This window comes from Mixophyes fleayi, chromosome 9 (genome assembly GCF_038048845.1).
Source record: "Mixophyes fleayi isolate aMixFle1 chromosome 9, aMixFle1.hap1, whole genome shotgun sequence".
NCBI classification, from domain to species: Eukaryota; Metazoa; Chordata; class Amphibia; order Anura; family Limnodynastidae; genus Mixophyes; species Mixophyes fleayi.
Window position 1 is genome coordinate 21,690,525 of NC_134410.1, and position 18,579 is coordinate 21,709,103.

Sequence of the window (18,579 nt, forward strand, 5' to 3'; positions counted from 1 at the left end):
CAATGTTCCCTCAGTAGGTTTCTGTGGCTGGCCCAATGTTCCCTCAGTAGGTTTCTGTGGCTGGCCCAATGTTCCCTCAGTAGGTTTCTGTGGTGGGCCCAATGTTCCCTCAGTAGGTTTCTGTGATGGGCCCAATGTTCCCTCAGTAGGTTTCTGTGGCTGGCCCAATGTTCTCTCAGTAGGTTTCTGTGGTGGGTCCAGTGTTCCCTCAGTAGGTTTCTGTGGTGGGCCCAATGTTGTAACGGACTTACCGGATCCCCGCCGCTCCGTCCGGATGCCACTCTTCCGGGTTCGGCGGTCACATGACTGCAACCCAGAGGCGGGGATTTTGAATCCCCGTCAGCATAAAAACCTCACTCTGACACTCGCTGAGTGTCAGAGCAACACTTACCTGTTCCTGGCTCCTGTACTTCGTGGATTGCTGTGTCTTCCAGTCTCCAGTGTCTTCCTGTGTGCTGATCTCTGCCTGTTTGACTACCCTGGCTCTCCTATCCCTGTGTACCGACCTGGCTTGCTGACCATTCTTCTGTTCTTGTGACCCGTGTACCGAACCGGGCTTGTTGACTCCGAGTTGCGTCCCGATTCTGCCTGACTCCATTCCTGTGTACCGAACCGGCTTGTCTGACTCCGCTCCACTCCGCTGTACTACATCTTGGGGTGAACCTGAGGACCGCGACCTGCGACTCCTGGCAGCGAAGCCCACCCCGCCTTGCGGCAGTTCTTGGTGAACACCTTAGGTAAGCCAGCGCTAATCAAGATTAGTAGTAGAAGTATCCAGAATCTGTTACAGTTTGCTCTGACCATGGATGCCGCAGCTAAAGATCTGTTGGAGCATTTAGTGGGAAGGATGGATAAGCAAGAAGCTAACCAAGAGCAACTTTTAAAATTCCTCAATAGTCTATCTACTCGGTTGGATGTTGTCCAGAACACCCTCCCTAGTGGCTGGTGGACCACCTGGGCCGGCAGTGGCCCCTGAATCTCCGGCCGTAGCAGCAGCTTCTATCTCGCAGTTACGGATACCTAACCCACCCAAGTTCGATGGGGACCCCAAGTATTGCAGAGTATTTTTAAATCAATGCTCCATACAATTCAAGCTATTACCAGGGAACTTCCCTTCCGAAAAAACGAAAGTGGCCTATGTGATTTCTTTATTGTCCGGTCAAGCCTTAGCATGGGCTTCCCCCTTATGGGAGAGGGATGATCCCATTCTACATAACTTCAGCGTCTTTTTGTCCACTTTCAAGAAAATATTTGATGAGCCAGGAAGGGTGTCCAATGCCACTTCCAGCTTATTACGTCTCCGCCAGGGAAACCAGTCTGTGGGACAGTATGCGGTCCACTTCAGAACTATGGCCTCTGAACTTCGCTGGAACGATGAGGCCCTAGTAGCTACGTTCTGGCAGGGCCTTTCAGACCGGATCAAAGACGAGCTGGTATCTCAGGAACTCCCTACGTTTTTGGATGATATTATCTCTCTCTGTGTCAAGGTTGATTTGCGTTTTAAGGAACGTAATTCCGAGAAGGAACAGTCTCGGCGTAGTATGATTCGCTTGGCCCCCAACTTCCAAACCCCTGTTCTTCCTCCAGAAGAGCCCATGCAACTGGGGAGGACCCGCCTGTCAGCCGAAGAAAGGGAGAGGAGATTTCGGAACAAGTTGTGTTTATATTGTGGGGAGAGCGGCCATCTTCTGAGTTCTTGTTCTAAACGCCTGGGAAACGACAGGGCCTAACGAGTTCAGGAGCTGTATCGTTGGGCCTCTTCTCTCAGTGTCAGTCAGTTCCTAGTAGTAATGATTGCCTGTCTATTCCCATTTCCCTTCAGTTAGGACAAAAGACTTTCCCGCAGTCGGCTCTTCTTGATTCCGGAGCCGCAGGAAATTTCATCTCTGCCGCAGTAGTTAAACAATTCGTTATTCCCACACAAGCTTTGGAACAACCCATCTCTCTGATGACCATTGATGGGGGAAGAATTCCTGAGGGGTCCATTCTGGTACGCACCATTCCCCTCCTGCTTCAGATAGGAGTGCTTCATCGGGAGAAGATTTCTTTTCTAGTAATTCAGAAATCTACCAACCCAGTCATCCTAGGACTTCCATGACTGCGTCTCCACTCCCCACCTTAAACTGGAAATCAGGTCACATATTGTCCTGGGGACAGTCCTGTTTCTCTCACTGCCTTCAGAAAGTGGGTCCTCCGAATAGTCCCAGACGTTCCCAAGAATTTACTGTGACTCTTTTGCCTGAACCATACCAAACCTTTTCTGATGTTTTTTGTCAACAAGAGGCCACTAGACTTCCTCCTCACAGAATCTGGGATTGTGGCATTGATCTGATACCTGGTAAACCCATTCCCAGGGGCCGTGTTTACCCCCTTTCCCTCCCGGAGTGTAAGGCTATGGAGGAGTACGTCCAAGAAAGTCTAAAAAGGGGCTTCATCCGCAAGTCTGCCTCCCCAGCTGGGGCTGGCTTCTTCTTCATAAAAAAGAAAGATGGGGGCCTCCGCCCTTGCATTGATTACAGAGGCCTGAATGCCATTACCGTTAAAAATCGGTATCCTCTGCCACTGATTTCCGAATTGTTTGACCGGATTAAGGGTGCCACCATCTTTTCTAAACTTGATCTCAGAGGAGCGTATAACCTCATACGCATTAAGGAGGGGGCTGAATGGAAAACGGCGTTCAACACCCGAGACGGCCACTTTGAATACCTGGTCATGCCCTTCGGGTTATGCAATGCCCCGGCCATCTTTCAGGGCTTTATGAATGAGCTTTTTCAAGACCTCTTGTATCAATCCGTAGTCATCTACTTGGACGACATCCTCATCTTTTCTCAAGATCTAGTATCTCATCGCAATCATGTACTGGAGGTCCTCTCTCGTATCCGGGAAAATCATCTGTTTTGCAAATTAGAAAAATGCACCTTCGAGCAGAAACAAATTCCCTTCCTGGGATATATTATTTCTGGCACCGGTCTACAGATGGATCCCACAAAATTGAAAGCCATACTTGACTGGCCCCAACCTTCGGGTCTTAAGGCCACCCAACGCTTCCTAGGATTCTCCAACTATTATCGTCAATTTATCAAAGGGTACTTTTCTCTCGTGGCTCCCATCACGGCATTGACCCGTAAATCTGCTGATGCTAGTATTTGGTCCACTGAGGCTATCCAAGCCTTTATATTATTAAAGTTTCTCTTTTCATCTGCACCCATTCTTCAACAGCCGGATTGCTCACGTCCATTTGTACTGGAGGTAGATGCCTTTTCCGTTGGTACTGGAGCCGTACTGTCACAGCGAAGCCCTTCTGGAAAACTTCATCCCTGCGGATTCTTTTCCCGTCGCTTGTTACCTGCTGAGAGGAATTATGGGATTGGCGACAAAGAGCTCCTGGCCATCAAGCTGGCTCTCTCCGAATGGAGACATCTACTAGAAGGGGCGCAATTTCCTATCACCATATATACCGACCACAAGAATTTGCTTTACTTACGCACTGCCCGATGTCTAAACCCTCGGCAAGCAAGCTGGTCCTTATTCTTCTCACGCTTTGATTTCAACATCACTTTTCACTCTGGATCCAAGAATACGAAGGCAGACGCCTTATCTCGCTCTTTTGATCCAGCCGACATGGAATCCTTGGAAGACAATAAATTCATTGTAGATCCCTGTCAAGTATTGGCAACTACACACCTGCACAAGGGTTGTCCTCCGGGCAAAACATTCATCTTGCCACGTCTACGCACTCGGCTCCTTAACTGGGCTCATCACTCTCTCTTCTCTGGGCATGCCGGCATCCGCAAGACCTGGGACTTGTTGTCCCGAAGTTACTGGTGGCCTTCTTTGCTGGACGATGTGAAGAGATTTGTTTCTGCTTGTTCCAAATGTGCTCAACACAAGACCTCTAGGAAGAAGCCTTATGGATGGTTGCTCCCATTACCCATTCCTGATTACCCGTGGTCACAGATCTCAATGGATTTTATCACGGACCTTCCTCCTCCCAAATCCTGTACTGTGGTGCTAGTGGTCACGGATCGCTTCTCTAAAACAACTCACTTTATTGCTCTTAAAGGCCTTCCTTCTTCCTCCTCCTTAGCCGATATTTTTATTAAAGAAATATTTCGCCTCCATGGCTGTCCTCAACATATTGTGTCCGATCAGGGATCACAATTCATATCAAAATTTTGGCTGTCTTTTTGCAATAAGTCCGGAATTAAGTTTGACTTCTCTTCCGCATATCATCCCCAGTCCAATGGGTCTACTGAGAGAACTAACCAAGAATTAGAGAAGTTTCTAAGAATATTCATCTCAAGTAACCAAGATAACTGGGTGGATCTTCTCCCTTTGGCCGAGTTTGCCCATAACAACCATTTCCATGAGTCCATCTCTAACTCCCCCGTTTTTGTTCTTTATGGCTGCCATCCTAGACTACCCACCTTCTCTCAAATCTCATCTTCTGAAGTTCCGGCAGTGGACTCTCTTTCGTAACTCCTCCGCTATTTGGGAACAGACCAAGATAAATTTAAAGAAAGCAACCACTCGTTCCAAAAAATTCTACGATAAAAGGAGGAGAATGACCCCAAGTTTTTCAGTCGGTGACAGGGTATGGCTATCCACCCAGAACATTCGTTTAAAGGTTCCCAGTAAAAAATTTGCTCCCAAGTTCATTGGCCCATTCGCTATTTCTGAAATTATTAATCCCGTAGCCTTTAGATTGAGTCTGCCTCCCTCTTTACGCATACCCAATGTCTTTCATGTCTCCTTGTTAAAACCGATGGTAACCAACAGATTCTCCACCTCATCCAGAACTCCTCCTCCTGTTGTGGATCGGGATCAAGTCGAATACGAGATTAAAACCATCCTAGATTCTCGTAAAGTTCAAGGTGCTATACAGTTCTTGGTGGATTGGAAGGGTTACGGCCCTGAGGAGCGCTCATGGGTAAGAGCCATTGATCTGCATGCTCCCCGTCTACTTAAATCCTTCCATAAAAAATTTCCTTTAAAACCCTATTAGGTGTTCGAAGTCCACCTTTATGGCAGGGGGTACTGTAACGGACTTACCTGATCCCCGCCGCTCCGTCCGGATGCTGCACTTCCGGGTTCGGCGGTCACATGATCGCAACCCAGAGGCGGGGATTTTGAATCCCCGTCAGCATAGTGTCGCTGAGTGTCAGAGCAACACTTACCTGTTCCTGGCTCCTGTACTTCGTGGATTGCTGTGTCTTCCAGTCTCCAGTGTCTTCCTGTGTGCTGATCTCTGCCTGTTTGACTACCCTGGCTCTCCTTTCCCTGTGTACCGACCCGGCTTGCTGACCATTCTTCTGTTCTTGTGACCCGTGTACCGAACCGGGCTTGTTGACTCCGAGTTGCGTCCCGATTCTGCCTGACTCCATTCCTGTGTACCGAACCGGCTTGTCTGACTCCGCTACCTCCGCTCCACTCCGCTGTACTACATCTTGAGGCGAACCTGAGGACCGCGACCTGCGACTCCTGGCAGCGAAGCCCACCCCGCCTTGCGGCGGTTCTTGGTGAACACCGGGGAGATCGTTAGACTCCGCACCTCAGGTAAGCCAGCGCTAATCAAGATTAGTCGTAGAAGTATCCAGAATCTGTTACAAATGTTCCCTCAGTAGGTTTCTGTGGTGGGTCCAATGTTCCCTCAGTAGGTTTCTGTGGTGGGCCCAATATCCCCACAGTAGGTTTCTGTGGTGGGTCCAATGTCCCCTCAGTAGGTTTCTGTAGTGGGCCCAATGATCCCTCAGTAAGTTTCTGTGGTGGGCCCAATGTTCCCTCAGTAGGTTTCTGTGGTGGGCCCAATGTTCCCTCAGTAGGTTTCTGTGGTGGGCCCAATGTTCCTTCAGTAGGTTTCTGTGGTGGACCCAATGTCCCCTCAGGAGGTTTCTGTGGTGGGCCCAATGTTCCCTAGTTTGACAGTGGGTTATCAGGTTGTAGGAGTCCGTGCTGCACTTTAGATCAGCTCTGAGTCCTTCCTCCCACATAATCATCTTTCCACAAGTATATAACAGTTAAACATTTGTGTAGGCTTTGGGAAATTACATGGTATCGCCAAGGAGAAGTCATCACAGCACACAGAGTGTTGATGTACTGGATACCCTCTCCATTCAGCTGTTGGACCAAGTGAGTATAACTGCCATTGCTGTTGCCATCTCTGTATCGCCTTTGGTGACCTCTACTTCCGCCAGACATGGGGAACAAGTGCCCAGACTCTGTGTTCCTGATATTTTTGCTGGGGAATAGCTACTCCAAGCTGGCGGGTAACCACACGAGTGCCCATGCAGCGGGAAAGTGACAACCTTTCTCCACAACAAGAAGAGGAAGGAGGTTTATTCATATCTCCGTCTTCCACTGTCTCTCTTTATTCCAAACGTGATACACCACCAGTTGCCGCGCAGATATACCTGTGGCCAATGGCTGCGTTATTAGTGGTGGCTGATAATGATAATGCCTTTCAGTAGCCACACACACTTTCACCACTAGACGCTACAATTATTACTCTGCTGTCTTATGCGCCAATTATTACCTGCACCTCTTAGATATTTACCTTCTGGTTTTAAGTCATTGTATGTTATCCCCTCAATGTACAGCGCTACGTAATATGTTGGTGCTTTATAAACAAAGGATAAATAATAAGAACAAATAAATCTCTGTATGAGGATATCTGTAGATCTGCCTGTGTTCAGGCCTAAAATTAAAGAATAGACAACTTAAAGAGCAAAACTCCTGAGCGTTAACTGCTATGATTGCTCATAAAAGGAGGAATCCTGATCTACAAAGAAATAAAGCTCACTATATCAAGTACCTATACTTATATGTATTTTCCTACCTAGGAGAAAGAACCTAAACCTTAGCAAAACTGTTCGGTTTTTTTATAAAAATGAACTACAGCAAAAATTAATTAAAAAAAAAAAAAAAAAATTGAATCAATTTTCGATGTATGTCTCACACAAAAACTATTGTCCAGGCAAATATTCAAGTTAGTTATGGTTGTTCTAGATCAGTGGTGAATGCTGTTAATGCAGCAATGTATGGTTACATATCAAAGTAGCGTAGAAAACCTGTAATGGGTTAATAGTATTTTTTTTATGATGCTTCGACAAGTCGTTAAATTAGCCCGTAATCGGAAAAAGTGGTGTTAAAAAGCTCTTAATGAGATTGTTAAAAAGTCACTTTTGATGTTTGTAATATGCTTTTCTAAAAAATTCAATAAAAACCTTTTGAGTTAAAAAAAAAAAAAAAGTCACTTTTGAAGTAGTGTTCTTTAAAAAATCTTTTTTGAAGTAAGTTGATTCAAATCTGTTTTTTGAAATAGTTTCTTAAAAGGTCATTTTGCTAAAAATTTATTTATAATCAACATTGACTTAATTTCCATTTTAGAGTGGCTTTTTTTTGCTTTCATTTGTTTGCTTGTTGGTGTTTATTTAAAAGACAATTAAACAATAGCGCAACTTGAGACTGTGACCTCTTTTGCTATCTGGAATGAAATTTGGAATTGGTGGTGCTAATCTGAACATAATACGGGATGAATTTATCGTAATTAAAGTACATTTTCTGCCATTGCAGTTGTATAGAATAACTCCTGTGTGTGACTACAGGCGCCTGTCCATCATGGTATACCCAGTCAAAAAGGATGAATAATATAATAGCCTGGGCTATACATGGATAATTTTACCTCAGGAATTCATCAAGAAGAAGTATGTCCTATCGCTATATGGAGCATAAATTCTAGGTTGTAAAATGCAGACGAGACAGTGGATGAATACGAGAGGTGAGGATGGTCATTCGCATAGCGGTTTATTGCTAATCTCAATACGTCTGTAGATGAGGACATCATTTTCTTTTGCTCAAAGTTCTCACCCCTCCCCAGTAATCACTCACTATTTCTAGTCATAACAAAAAGCACCCTTCTCCCCTGGCCGTCTCTGGGTAATTACCGGCTGCAAACACTTCTCCCATGCAGGCGCCTGGCAATGTTTATACTGACCATATCCTGCTGGCTGAAGTGAACCCCCCCCCAAAAAAACAAAAAAACACAGGACACTCTTCACAAATCCATCCTGTGTGCTCCAGCTGATCCTGTTCCTGTCATAGACCGTGAAGGAAACTTTGGATATTATCAATAAGGTGAGGTAGCTAGTTTATTTGTAGAAATATTTCCCCGTTAGAAGCGTGCCAGCCTTCTACTCCCATTGGAGGCGGCCATTTTGTTAGCTGAACCAATGTTCGTGAGCACGTTAATGCACCAATGACTGGCTAGATATGGTGGTCATCCCATGTAAAAGTTGACCGCCGTGTGGAATTTTTTTCACGTTGGTAGAACTTATTTTAAGAGAAGCTGGATTCCAGTAGTGGTGGGGTGGGATATATATACCCCCCCTTTCCCCTCCCTCACATCTTTTTTTTTCCTGCATGGCTGACCCAGCACATCTGCTCTTTTCCTCCTCTCGGATATATTTAGACTCAGGTTCTGCTCTGCCGGGTCTTTCAAACCTTTTTTTTTTTTTTCCCCCCTTCCTTTTCTGTCTGGCATCTGTCCCAGAAATATCAGTTCATTATAAGAGATACAACCCTGTGTGTACAAATTTGGCGGAAATGTACACAAACAGGAACGTCTATAAAGTCAGAACCGTGTAGATGAGTTGCAAATAGCTTAAATCTTGCAAATGAGATCACGCACTTACTCTGACATCCCGAATACATTTTTTTTTTTTGTTTTTCCGTGTAACAACGGCACATAAGTGCTTACAGACCAGATTGCAGTACTCAATGTCCTATGATGATTCAGAGCAAGGGCATTGTTAGGCCCCATCACAGGAGTCTCAAACAATGCCTGGACCATTTCTTTATATTATTGAGGTTTTTTGGAATGGAATTGATATATACACTGTTGCATGATTCCAGAAGAAGTTTTGATATAATTTGCTCTTTCATTAGGGTAATATGTAACTTTACACCGTGTGTCTATGATAGGGGGTAAATACCGATGTGCTAAACTAGGCTTTTGGTTTGGCTCTTTCTAGAACCTAGCAACGTCAATGGTTCAGGGTCAGACAGACAGGTTTAGTTTAAATAGTTATGATTAATTTGCATTTTTTAGACCCGTTTCTCCAAATCCCTTCATATTCTGAGGTAAAAAAACACCAGATAAGAGCGGAACTTGATTCAGCGACAAGACCCCTGGAAAGTTACCACCATGCCATAAGCGCTACTACGTTTATTTTTTCTTCAAGATTCCAAAATCATTATTTTTGGCACTTATTTCACAGCCTCTCAGCTCTGAATCACCGTCACAGGAGAATGCCTGAAGCGATGGTTACATCTTCAAATATCCAAGTGATTGAATAACAAGCATTACATTAGAAATACGAGTCCGATGTCATAATTTACCTTTAATTTATAAATTAGATTTTCAATGCAGATAACCCATTTATTTGCATTTCTCAATGAGGCCTGCCTCCCAGCTCATATAGGACAATACTGAGGTTTGATTAATCTAGATTCCAGTTAATGGAAACACACCAGGGATCCTTGCATGCTATGATATATAACTCAGAGTTCAGATTGAAGGGGGAGGGAAGAAACCAAAAGGCATCAACTATTACTACCCTGAATTTTTACAGCGCCTATGTATTCCTCATGGCTGTATTATAAGATGATAATGGCGGTATTATTCTCTATAAATGTATATCTGTCCTAGTTGCTGGCGAATGTTCTAAAACCTTATTGAAGACACAAGCTTTATACCAACAAATGGTTCACGAAATGCAAAATATTGGTAGAAAATAATATCAATAAATGTTCAGCCATTAAACATTGACAAAACTACTCTGAATCCTGGAGCCCAAATTTAATTGGCAAGTTAATGGCCAGGCAAACAAACTACCATCTAATAACGTAGTGACAAATGAAAATGGTGTCTATGATTTAAGGCAAAAACTGGAGCCCGACGCCCTCCCTACCATCACCAGCTTTTAAAGAAGTGAAAACAACAACACAAATCTTGTCACCCGTCTCACAGGAAGACAAGTCAGATACAAGTCCTTCCAGACCAAGCAGGAGATTAATCCATCAGAATACTGAAGTGTGGGGCCACCCATAATTAGTGGCTGCAGACTGACCTCGGGGTCAGAAGAGTGGGAGGAAAATGATGTCGCTTTAAAAGTGTCCCTACGGGCAGAAAGAGACTGTATGATGGCTCTGTCATCGGCAGGTGCAACAAGGGAGAGAGGGGCGATATAGAAGAGGAGGGGGTGTTAGATTAATGGGGGTATGATCATTGGAGCTATTTGATGAAAGGTGCCAGCGATAAATGTACGAAGAGGAAGCAAAAGGACAGGGAGAGATAGATAGATAGATAGATATATATATATTATATATATGCGCAAGTTGGATTTGGGGGCAGCCTGCATTCTTGTTTTAACAAATGCCACCATTGAAGCCAACCAGAGGGTAAATGTATCAAGCTGAGAGTTTTCCGGCGGGTTTGAAAACCCAATCAGATTCTAGCTATCATTTATTTAGTACATTCTACAAAATGACAACTAGAATCTGATTGGTTGCTATAGGCAACATCTCCACTTTTCAAACCTGCCGGAAAACTCTCAGCTTGATGCATTTCCCCCCAGGTCTCCCTCTACGATAAAGCTCTCATATCAGGCAATAAAAATAATGCGCTTCCCAAATGTACCTAGGCCTGTCCCCCGTTTATCCAATTTCTTCTCTAATTGCATTAACGAGGTCTAAATTAGGCAATGGATGTTCTTTATTTTTATTATTTTTTACATTAATCACATTTGTGCCTAATTCAATTTGAAAATAGATTGTTTAGATGTGAGCAGAACACGGTGTCCAGCCTGATGTAAGGGAAATAGGTATTTATCATATTACTGACCAAACTAGCGAAAGACCTCAACAGAGGACAAGTCTGCCAGGGAGTGGGCCACTTGGAATTGAAATTTATGGTAATGTATGGAAACTCTGTTACAAAAATGATTTTTTTTCGCTATGGTAGTAACCACTATTTTTTTTTTTATTTAGGCTGTGTAATGTTTTTTTTGTTATTTTTACACCTAAATAAAATAGTTGTAACCTTGTGCTAAAGCAAAGGATAAAACAGAGGCCCCAGACAGCAAAAAGAGAAGAAGAGATCATAAGGATGGTAGAGACGATGGATAGGGAGTGAGAAAAATAACGGGTATATGACAAACACCTCTTTATGGTTACCCAAGGCAACAAGACTACCAACAGCATAGATTGCTTGCCGCAGAATGTGGAATCGCGCTCCCAAACAGCTGTTCGGAAAACTCAATCGTGCAGTGTAGACCGCCAAATAATAATAAAAAAAATAAAAAAACTGAAAAAATTCCTCTACGGACCCTGAAGTTTATGGGTGCTATAAATATTTTATACAATTATATATATACATCCACAGTGGAATTTTTTTGTTTCCAAGTTCTTTTGCTTTATCATAAAAAAACAGGTAAAACAATACACTTCTCAACCCAAATAATTATAATAATAATAATAAAAAAAAATAAGAAAAATGTACAAGTTAACTTAGTCCCTGCTGCAAGTGACGGTGTAAAGAACAAAAAAACAAAACAAAACTAAAACAAAAAGAAACAAGTTTCAATGATCTTGCGCTTCAGTCCACATTGTCTCTAGACTCGAGTCCCACGTTGGTCCATCCAAAGAAAGGGAATTATGGGTAACGAGGGTGTGCGTGAAAATTAAAACCCGAAAAAGAAAAAAAATAAATGGAGTGGTTTCCTCACACCAAGTGTCAGCTCTTCGTTTCACATTGCGACAAATCCAGGAAGACAGCAGTGGGGATTGTTTTTTTTCCTTGTGTACCCTTGTTTTTTTTAATTTGTTTCCTCATTGCCGCCAGTCCTCAGCCGGAGGGCAACTTTTCCTCCAAGGGTGAGCAAATTCCGACTGAACAAATCCCCAATTTTAAAGACAACGTTTATTTTGGAAGCTGTAGGAAAAGATAAAAACGAAATGAACCTGACACCTGGTTTGGCTGAATGTTAGTGAGCATGAATGTCTATGTTTTGACCGTTCAGAAGTGCGTCTGCCGGGCTCTGCGCTGACACCAGGTGGTGAGGGGAGGTGCCTGCGGGCAAGATCATGGAGGCATGGTGGGGGTGCCCTGGGAGGTAGGAGTGTAAAGACGGTCCGTGACGGAGCCCGGCAGGGTGCGGGGCCATTGCGGGCGTGTAACCGGCCGGTGGAAATCCCATGGCCATAGAGCTGGGGGTCGCACTGTAATCCCCCGGGATTCCTTGGAAGCCTGGAAAGAAAATATAATTGTCAGCTCTTCAGCTACATCTGAAAAAAAATAATCACTGTACTATGTTACAACACAAGTCTGTCCATGGGGGAATGATGTATTCACAGGAAACTTTTTGTAAACTTATTTTCAGTTTAAAAGTGTTAAAAACATACACAAATGTCTCCAGTTAGAGGTAAGTGTGTGGTAACAGATTATACGACTGTTTATTATATTAATATTATGTATTTTTTGAATTGATTTTAAAGAAAAATGCAGTCGATACGTAAATAGATTTAGATGTACTTTAGATTTTTTTTTGTTTTTTTTGTTACCCAACTTATAAAAAGTCCTGGAGAAAAGATGGGACTCGTGAGTGATGCAAAAACAGTATTACAATGATGAAAGAACGTAGAACTAGATACGTTTCCCATTCATATTGTGCAGTCACACAACGCTGCTCCATCCATCACGTCATGCAATTACCCCCTGCGCCTCTCACTGCTGATAATCACAAAGCATTGAAGGGTGAATTTAACTCCTCAGTCTGAAAACGGTCTCCCCTTATATTAGAAGCTGTGTGTTTGGGATCAATGTCTTGCTGAATGTCCACCCTCGTTTTATTTCCAGCATCCTGGTAGATGGCAGCAGATTTTTTTTTTTATTTTTTTTTATCAAGAATGTCTCGGGAAAGCCCCTCAAATCCTGCTTCTAACGCTCCTTGCCTGACACTAGCTGGAGCGTAGACAAATGCAAAATATTGAAGCAGCCATATAATGAGGAGATGATCATCTAGGGCAATTTATCTCCTCTGCGTTCTGCTAGGTGTCAGCACTAAACTATATGTTAAATTAGACATGGAAGCGGTTTGTTTTCTTGGCTCAGTGCAGGCGGATTCCTCTCTCTGCCACATTTAGAGATTGTTCAAGTGTAGAATGGAAGTGAAATCCCGGCACAATGTCAGCGTTCCCTGCAGCTGTCAGAGAGGGTTAATAATATGCCTCATTTATAAAAATGAAATACTTCCCGCTGTAGCGTAGTGCGCCCTCCGCTGACCCGTGATAAAACGCCGCTCGGAAGCAGAGAAATCTACATACCTGCGCAGTCACTGCGATTCGACATGCCGGCACAGACGGAGTATTTAGTTTGCTGCCTATCAATTAGCTCCTGCTGGGGTCTTGTGTCCTCATCTTCTGTAGCTAATTCTCCCTCGCTGCCCCACCTCCCATCCCCCTTGCTTCACCGAAACACAGGGAGGACACACAGCCCCCCCCCCTCTCTCTCTCTCGTTCCTCCCCTCCACTGATCTCACCAGCTAGTGGCTGCTCTGACCAAGAAAGTAATCACCCCCCCCAGTCACCTCCATGTATACAGGGTTTGTGTCTCTCGTAATCTCTGGTATTCCAGTCACCTCTTTTCTCCATAGCTAATAACTATACACAGCGACGTCACAGGTATATGGATCCTGCATCGCCCACCCAAATGTACTCAGGGGTTACTCCCCCTCTCTTGTCATTCCTTCAATCCTCAAACAGTCTATAAATGTGGAGAAATCTGAAAAGGGCCTTAAAAAATGGAACAAATATATATTTTTACGCCATATTCTATTACATCTTTATTCGGAATATAAAATGACATTTTTTTATGCCTCAAAACGAGATTTGTATTTGCCGTCTATACTTGGAACAGCTTGAATATAGAGAAGGACTATAAAAACTTTTATTTTCCCTACTTTATCGTGGAGTTTCGAATTGTACGGAAAACAAAATTTCCTGCATTCTATTAAATGTGACGTTTATGGCGGCATTAACTAAACCATGTCCACGTTTGCTCATTAGGATAACAAGAGACGGGAATACGGCAATATGTTACAGAATATGGAGAACTAAGATGGATAATGTTACATACAAGTTGAGAAAAGATTTTCTCCTGTTTTGCGGAATATCACCCATACACATTTTGCCCCCATGGTTTTTAATGATTAGCGCAGTGGTTCCCAAACTGGGTGCCGAGGCTCCCTGGGGTGCCTTGGCGATCTTACAAGGGTGCCTCGGCCAGGGCCAGTGGTAATTATTTCGACTTAGGGGTGCCTTGAAAAAATTATGGAGGCCCTAAGGGTGCCTTGAACTGAAGAAGTTTGGAATCTACTGGATTAGCGTAATTTTTAATGTCCACATCATTGTTATACTCTTTTAATCTACAAGTTAAACACCGATTCCTCATATAATTTATAATGTCACAGCTCTCTACAAAAAGGTCATACAAAACAACACTAGCACTAAGTGTTCAGTGGGGCCAGACTGAAAGCTTACAAAACGAAAGACTTTGTGCTCCAGTTTCCCCCCCCCCCCCTCGCCCCCTTCCTCTGCCCACGATGCCCATAAAGTGAACCGGACACTGACACAGAGTGGAAGCAGGTAGTCTGCTTAGCTGAGGCACTCTCTAGGAACCAGAGACGTGACTGTCATTAGCACCTAGTGATCCGATAGGCTGGATGAGATTCAGCCCACAGAACAGCCGTCTCCACCGTGAGAAGGTGATGGGTGCACTTTACAATAGAAAATATCAGCTGGGTAACTCCAGTTGTGCCATTGTTTCAGTCACACCCCAGATACCACGCATGCAGTGATGTGCATGCATGCAACACTTGTGATACAAGCAGTACATGTGAGAAGACAGCATGTGGTAGAGATGCAGTCGGGTGACGTGTTTAGGATGGTAGAGTGGGTATGGAAGTCGTGAGTGATAAACATTCCCTCCCCCCCTTTCAGGTCAAACCACAAATATATATATATATATAAATATTTACTTACATCCCTAGTACCAGAAAGGTGGCAGAGGGCTTACATGTAGTGCCACTGCCCTTCCATACCTACGGCCATGCCTAATCCTCCCATCGCTCCTAGGGAAGACAGGCAACTAAGACCACAAGAAGACCACCGTGGTACATCCACCGCCCACATGCAGTGTGCCACCTGGCCTCCCCTATATAACCTCTTACGCCCCGCCGGAAACTTTGTACTCTTAACAGTCTCCAAGCAAAACACTTTATGCCAAATAAACCGGCCTAGAAATTCATTGTTGTCCGATAACTGGTTGGTGGACGGATTAAGAAGGGGTTGTTCAACATTTGTAAATAGTGGCAAGTTAAGCACTTCCAGTATTCATCATGTCCATTATCAATGGCCCTTTCATTAGAGGCCTGGTGAGAATACTGGTGGCATATGTCTGCAAACATACTAGTTTGGTAGAACTGGTTTTGCATGGTCAGATATTTGGGATTAGACCATTAGATCTTAACATTTGCAGTGTCACTTACGGATGATTGTCAGTCTATGTTCTTTACAAGAAACATAGCTTTATATACAGAAACTGATTTCTATAAAACAATGTATATACGCTACAGGCCAGTATGTACGACATAATCACTGCATCTTATTCATCCATCCTCCTTGAACAGACAAAATCAGCCCGGCCCCCTCTGCGTGCTCCCGCTCTGTTCCCAATGTCGCTGCTATGTTGCTCACCTGGTGGGCGAATTCCCATGTGTTGTTGGCCATCCATGACATATCCCCCCATGTTTTGACCGTCTGGGCTATACGGGGCTCCGCCTTGACCTGCAGAGACGAGAAATGCATCACACGGCGCTCTACCAATGCTACGAGTGCATTATCTGATTTACAACGCCCCTCCCCCGTATCTCCCACAATGCTCTGTGCGCTGGAGTTTCCCCATCCTCAGAATTACACAAAATAGTCATCTGTCTCTTTCCTTTCTACCGTTTGAGACCTAGTCCCAAAAAATGATGTATCCTTTTTGTACTTCTAGCCCCTTATTAGGTCTCCACTGTGAGACCAGGGCTCACATTATTTCTACTGGATTTCAGAAGATTCATAGAACTGGGGATATACATTAATATATATATATATATACACACTATAATTCTACACTACGCTTGGTGCACTAGCAGTGTAACCTATTGATTGTCTACATTCCTTACACATTACCTGTGCGATTTGATTGGTCAATCATCGGCTGGACGATCCGCCTTCTTGCATTAATGAACCTGCACAAGGAAATGACAGGAAATAATGATAAGCACAAACCAAATCAGTCTTTGGAGGCCACCCTGCTAAACTCTAATAAAATACAAAAAAAAAAAAAAAATATATACCACAAAACTTAGTACTAATTTTGGCATTTTATTGCTGCCTTATTCAGGTGAATGTTTTCCGTGCCCAAAAAATCCTCAGAATTTATACATTTTTCTGCCACCTCGCATTTAATTTCTAGTTATCTGCGCTGCATGTGATTACCTGTTACATGACACTTATTGAAGTCTATACACAGTGTAGTTACCCAATTTGTGGACAGCGCCAAAATTTAGCCTATCAATTCACTAGAAACTAGTGGCAAGCAGTGCCTCAGCAATGTCACTAGTAACTAGCGGCAAGCAGTGCCTCAGCAATGTCACTAGTAACTAGCGGCAAGCAGTGCCTCAGCAATGGCACTAGTAACTAGCGGCAAGCAGTGCCTCAGCAATGTCACTAGTAACTAGCGGCAAGCAGTGCCTCAGCAATGTCACTAGTAACTAGCGGCAAGCAGTGCCTCAGCAATGGCACTAGCGACAAGCAGTACCTTGTGCCTCAGCAATGTCACTAGTTCAAACGTAATGGATAAACTCCCTTCTTGCCACTATTGGTTCAGCACACAATATGGTTTCCTCCAATGTAGGTGACAAACAGACATTACATTGGGTCTATTGTGAGGTTCAGAAGTTTCTTACCAGTTATTGACCTGTAGTATCGTGAGACCCGTGTCCTGGGCTAGCTGTTTCTTTTGTTCTTCTGAGGGGTACGGGTGCTTTATGGGGGGGGAAAAAATTAAATTAAGACATTGAGTTACCTCACATTGTGTCATATGAGTGCAATACAGGTCAGGCGAAAACAGGGGGGGGGGGGAGGGGGGATGAAGACTGAAAATGAATTATACAGAAAAATGATGCAACTATTTTAATGGTCACAAAAAAAGATATTTGTTTACATAGTTCCAGCACACTCCGCAGTCTCTTCACACCCTTGAATACATGTCACACTCGGCATGGTGTTGCGAGACTCTTGTGTATTCTAATCCCTGGTATTAATAAAAAGGTCCAGGGCCGATATCCCCGTTAATTACGTGGACGTCCATACCATATGTATTGTGTGTGAAGGGAAAATTAAAACAGTTTATTAAAGCACCACTTGTCCATTAGTCCCTAGACTGATGAATTGAAGATTATCCAAGGATTCTTCAATAAAACGTGGAACCATCTGGTTTGTTAAAGGGGGGAGAATTCAGGCTGTTTTTTTTTTTGTTTTTTTTTATGGTATCCTTCCTAGATCTAGGACAGATGGGCCCAGCACAAACACGGCTTTCTTTTTCAGGGACCCAGGAAATGTGCAACTGGCCCTTTGCTTGATTAGGAGGCCCTAAAATGACAAAAAAACCGGCATGGACTTGTCAAGGCCGGCAATGATGGATGAGGCTGGGGGTCTTAGGTTGCAGTCAAGCAGAGACCTTCACTTGACAGATTAGTGACAGATGAAGGGGCCGAGGGCAGACCTAGACAGACTTTAGGCCGAAAGAGAGAGGGAGGTGGGGACGCACAGAGGCTTAAATGGTCGTTAAGGGTTACCAGGCCAAGACGTTGTTACACAACAAATGTTTGTGGTTTATCAAAGTCTTTCACTTTGAATCATCAATTCCGGCCTTGTTTATTTACATCTACGGATTGGGCTTGTGTACAAAACACATTTATCCCATTGTTTCCTCAAAACAGCTAAAGAGATGGTGACTGCTTTTCAGACATGGAAAATTGACCTCACAAAAAGATCAACATTTAATTGCATTTCATTTATTTTTTTAATTCTCCACAGCAGCCGCCCCAATGTGAATAAATCGAAGATAATTTTTTATTTTTTTTTAACCATGATCGTTTTAGGCCGACAAATCGTAACTATTATCAATCCCTTGCAAATTTATTTACAGTAATCAGAGTTTATTGGTGACATTTTCTCTCTCACTTTTCCCTCCAATTTATTTGGAATCTCTACGTGCACCGATTCCCTGTGACTACACTAGAGCCCTGTACAGCGGTCAGGTCTAACCTAGGGATATCTTTCTGTAGTCACTTGCCCTCAGATTATCTGTTAACCAGTGATAAAAGAACTACCTATTGTTTCGCTGCAGAGGAGGTGGAGACAAAAAAGCTACAAGGATTTGGGGATTGATTTATCAAACCTTCGAAAAAGGAA

At 43.7% G+C, this 18,579-nt stretch overlaps 1 protein-coding gene across 11 annotated transcripts in view; it reads right to left on the minus strand.

Annotated features, from left to right (window-relative positions):
- Positions 1-11,864: 11,864 nt before the first annotated feature.
- The window catches only part of MEIS3 (Meis homeobox 3), a 113,158-nt gene continuing 106,443 nt past the window's right edge, over positions 11,865-18,579 (minus strand). For 8 of the 11 annotated variants that reach the window (XM_075186863.1, XM_075186868.1, XM_075186867.1 and 5 more), the window contains 4 exons: positions 17,070-17,146; positions 16,291-16,349; positions 15,811-15,900; positions 11,865-12,304 (listed from right to left, as the gene is read on the minus strand). In XM_075186863.1, the coding sequence (XP_075042964.1) occupies positions 12,042-12,304; positions 15,811-15,900; positions 16,291-16,349; positions 17,070-17,146 (489 nt within the window). In that variant the 3' untranslated portion in view covers positions 11,865-12,041. Of the gene's footprint in view, positions 12,305-15,096; positions 15,186-15,810; positions 15,901-16,290; positions 16,350-17,069; positions 17,147-18,579 lie in introns of all 11 variants that reach the window. The other 3 variants (XM_075186871.1, XM_075186873.1, XM_075186874.1) reach the window with 2 other exon arrangements.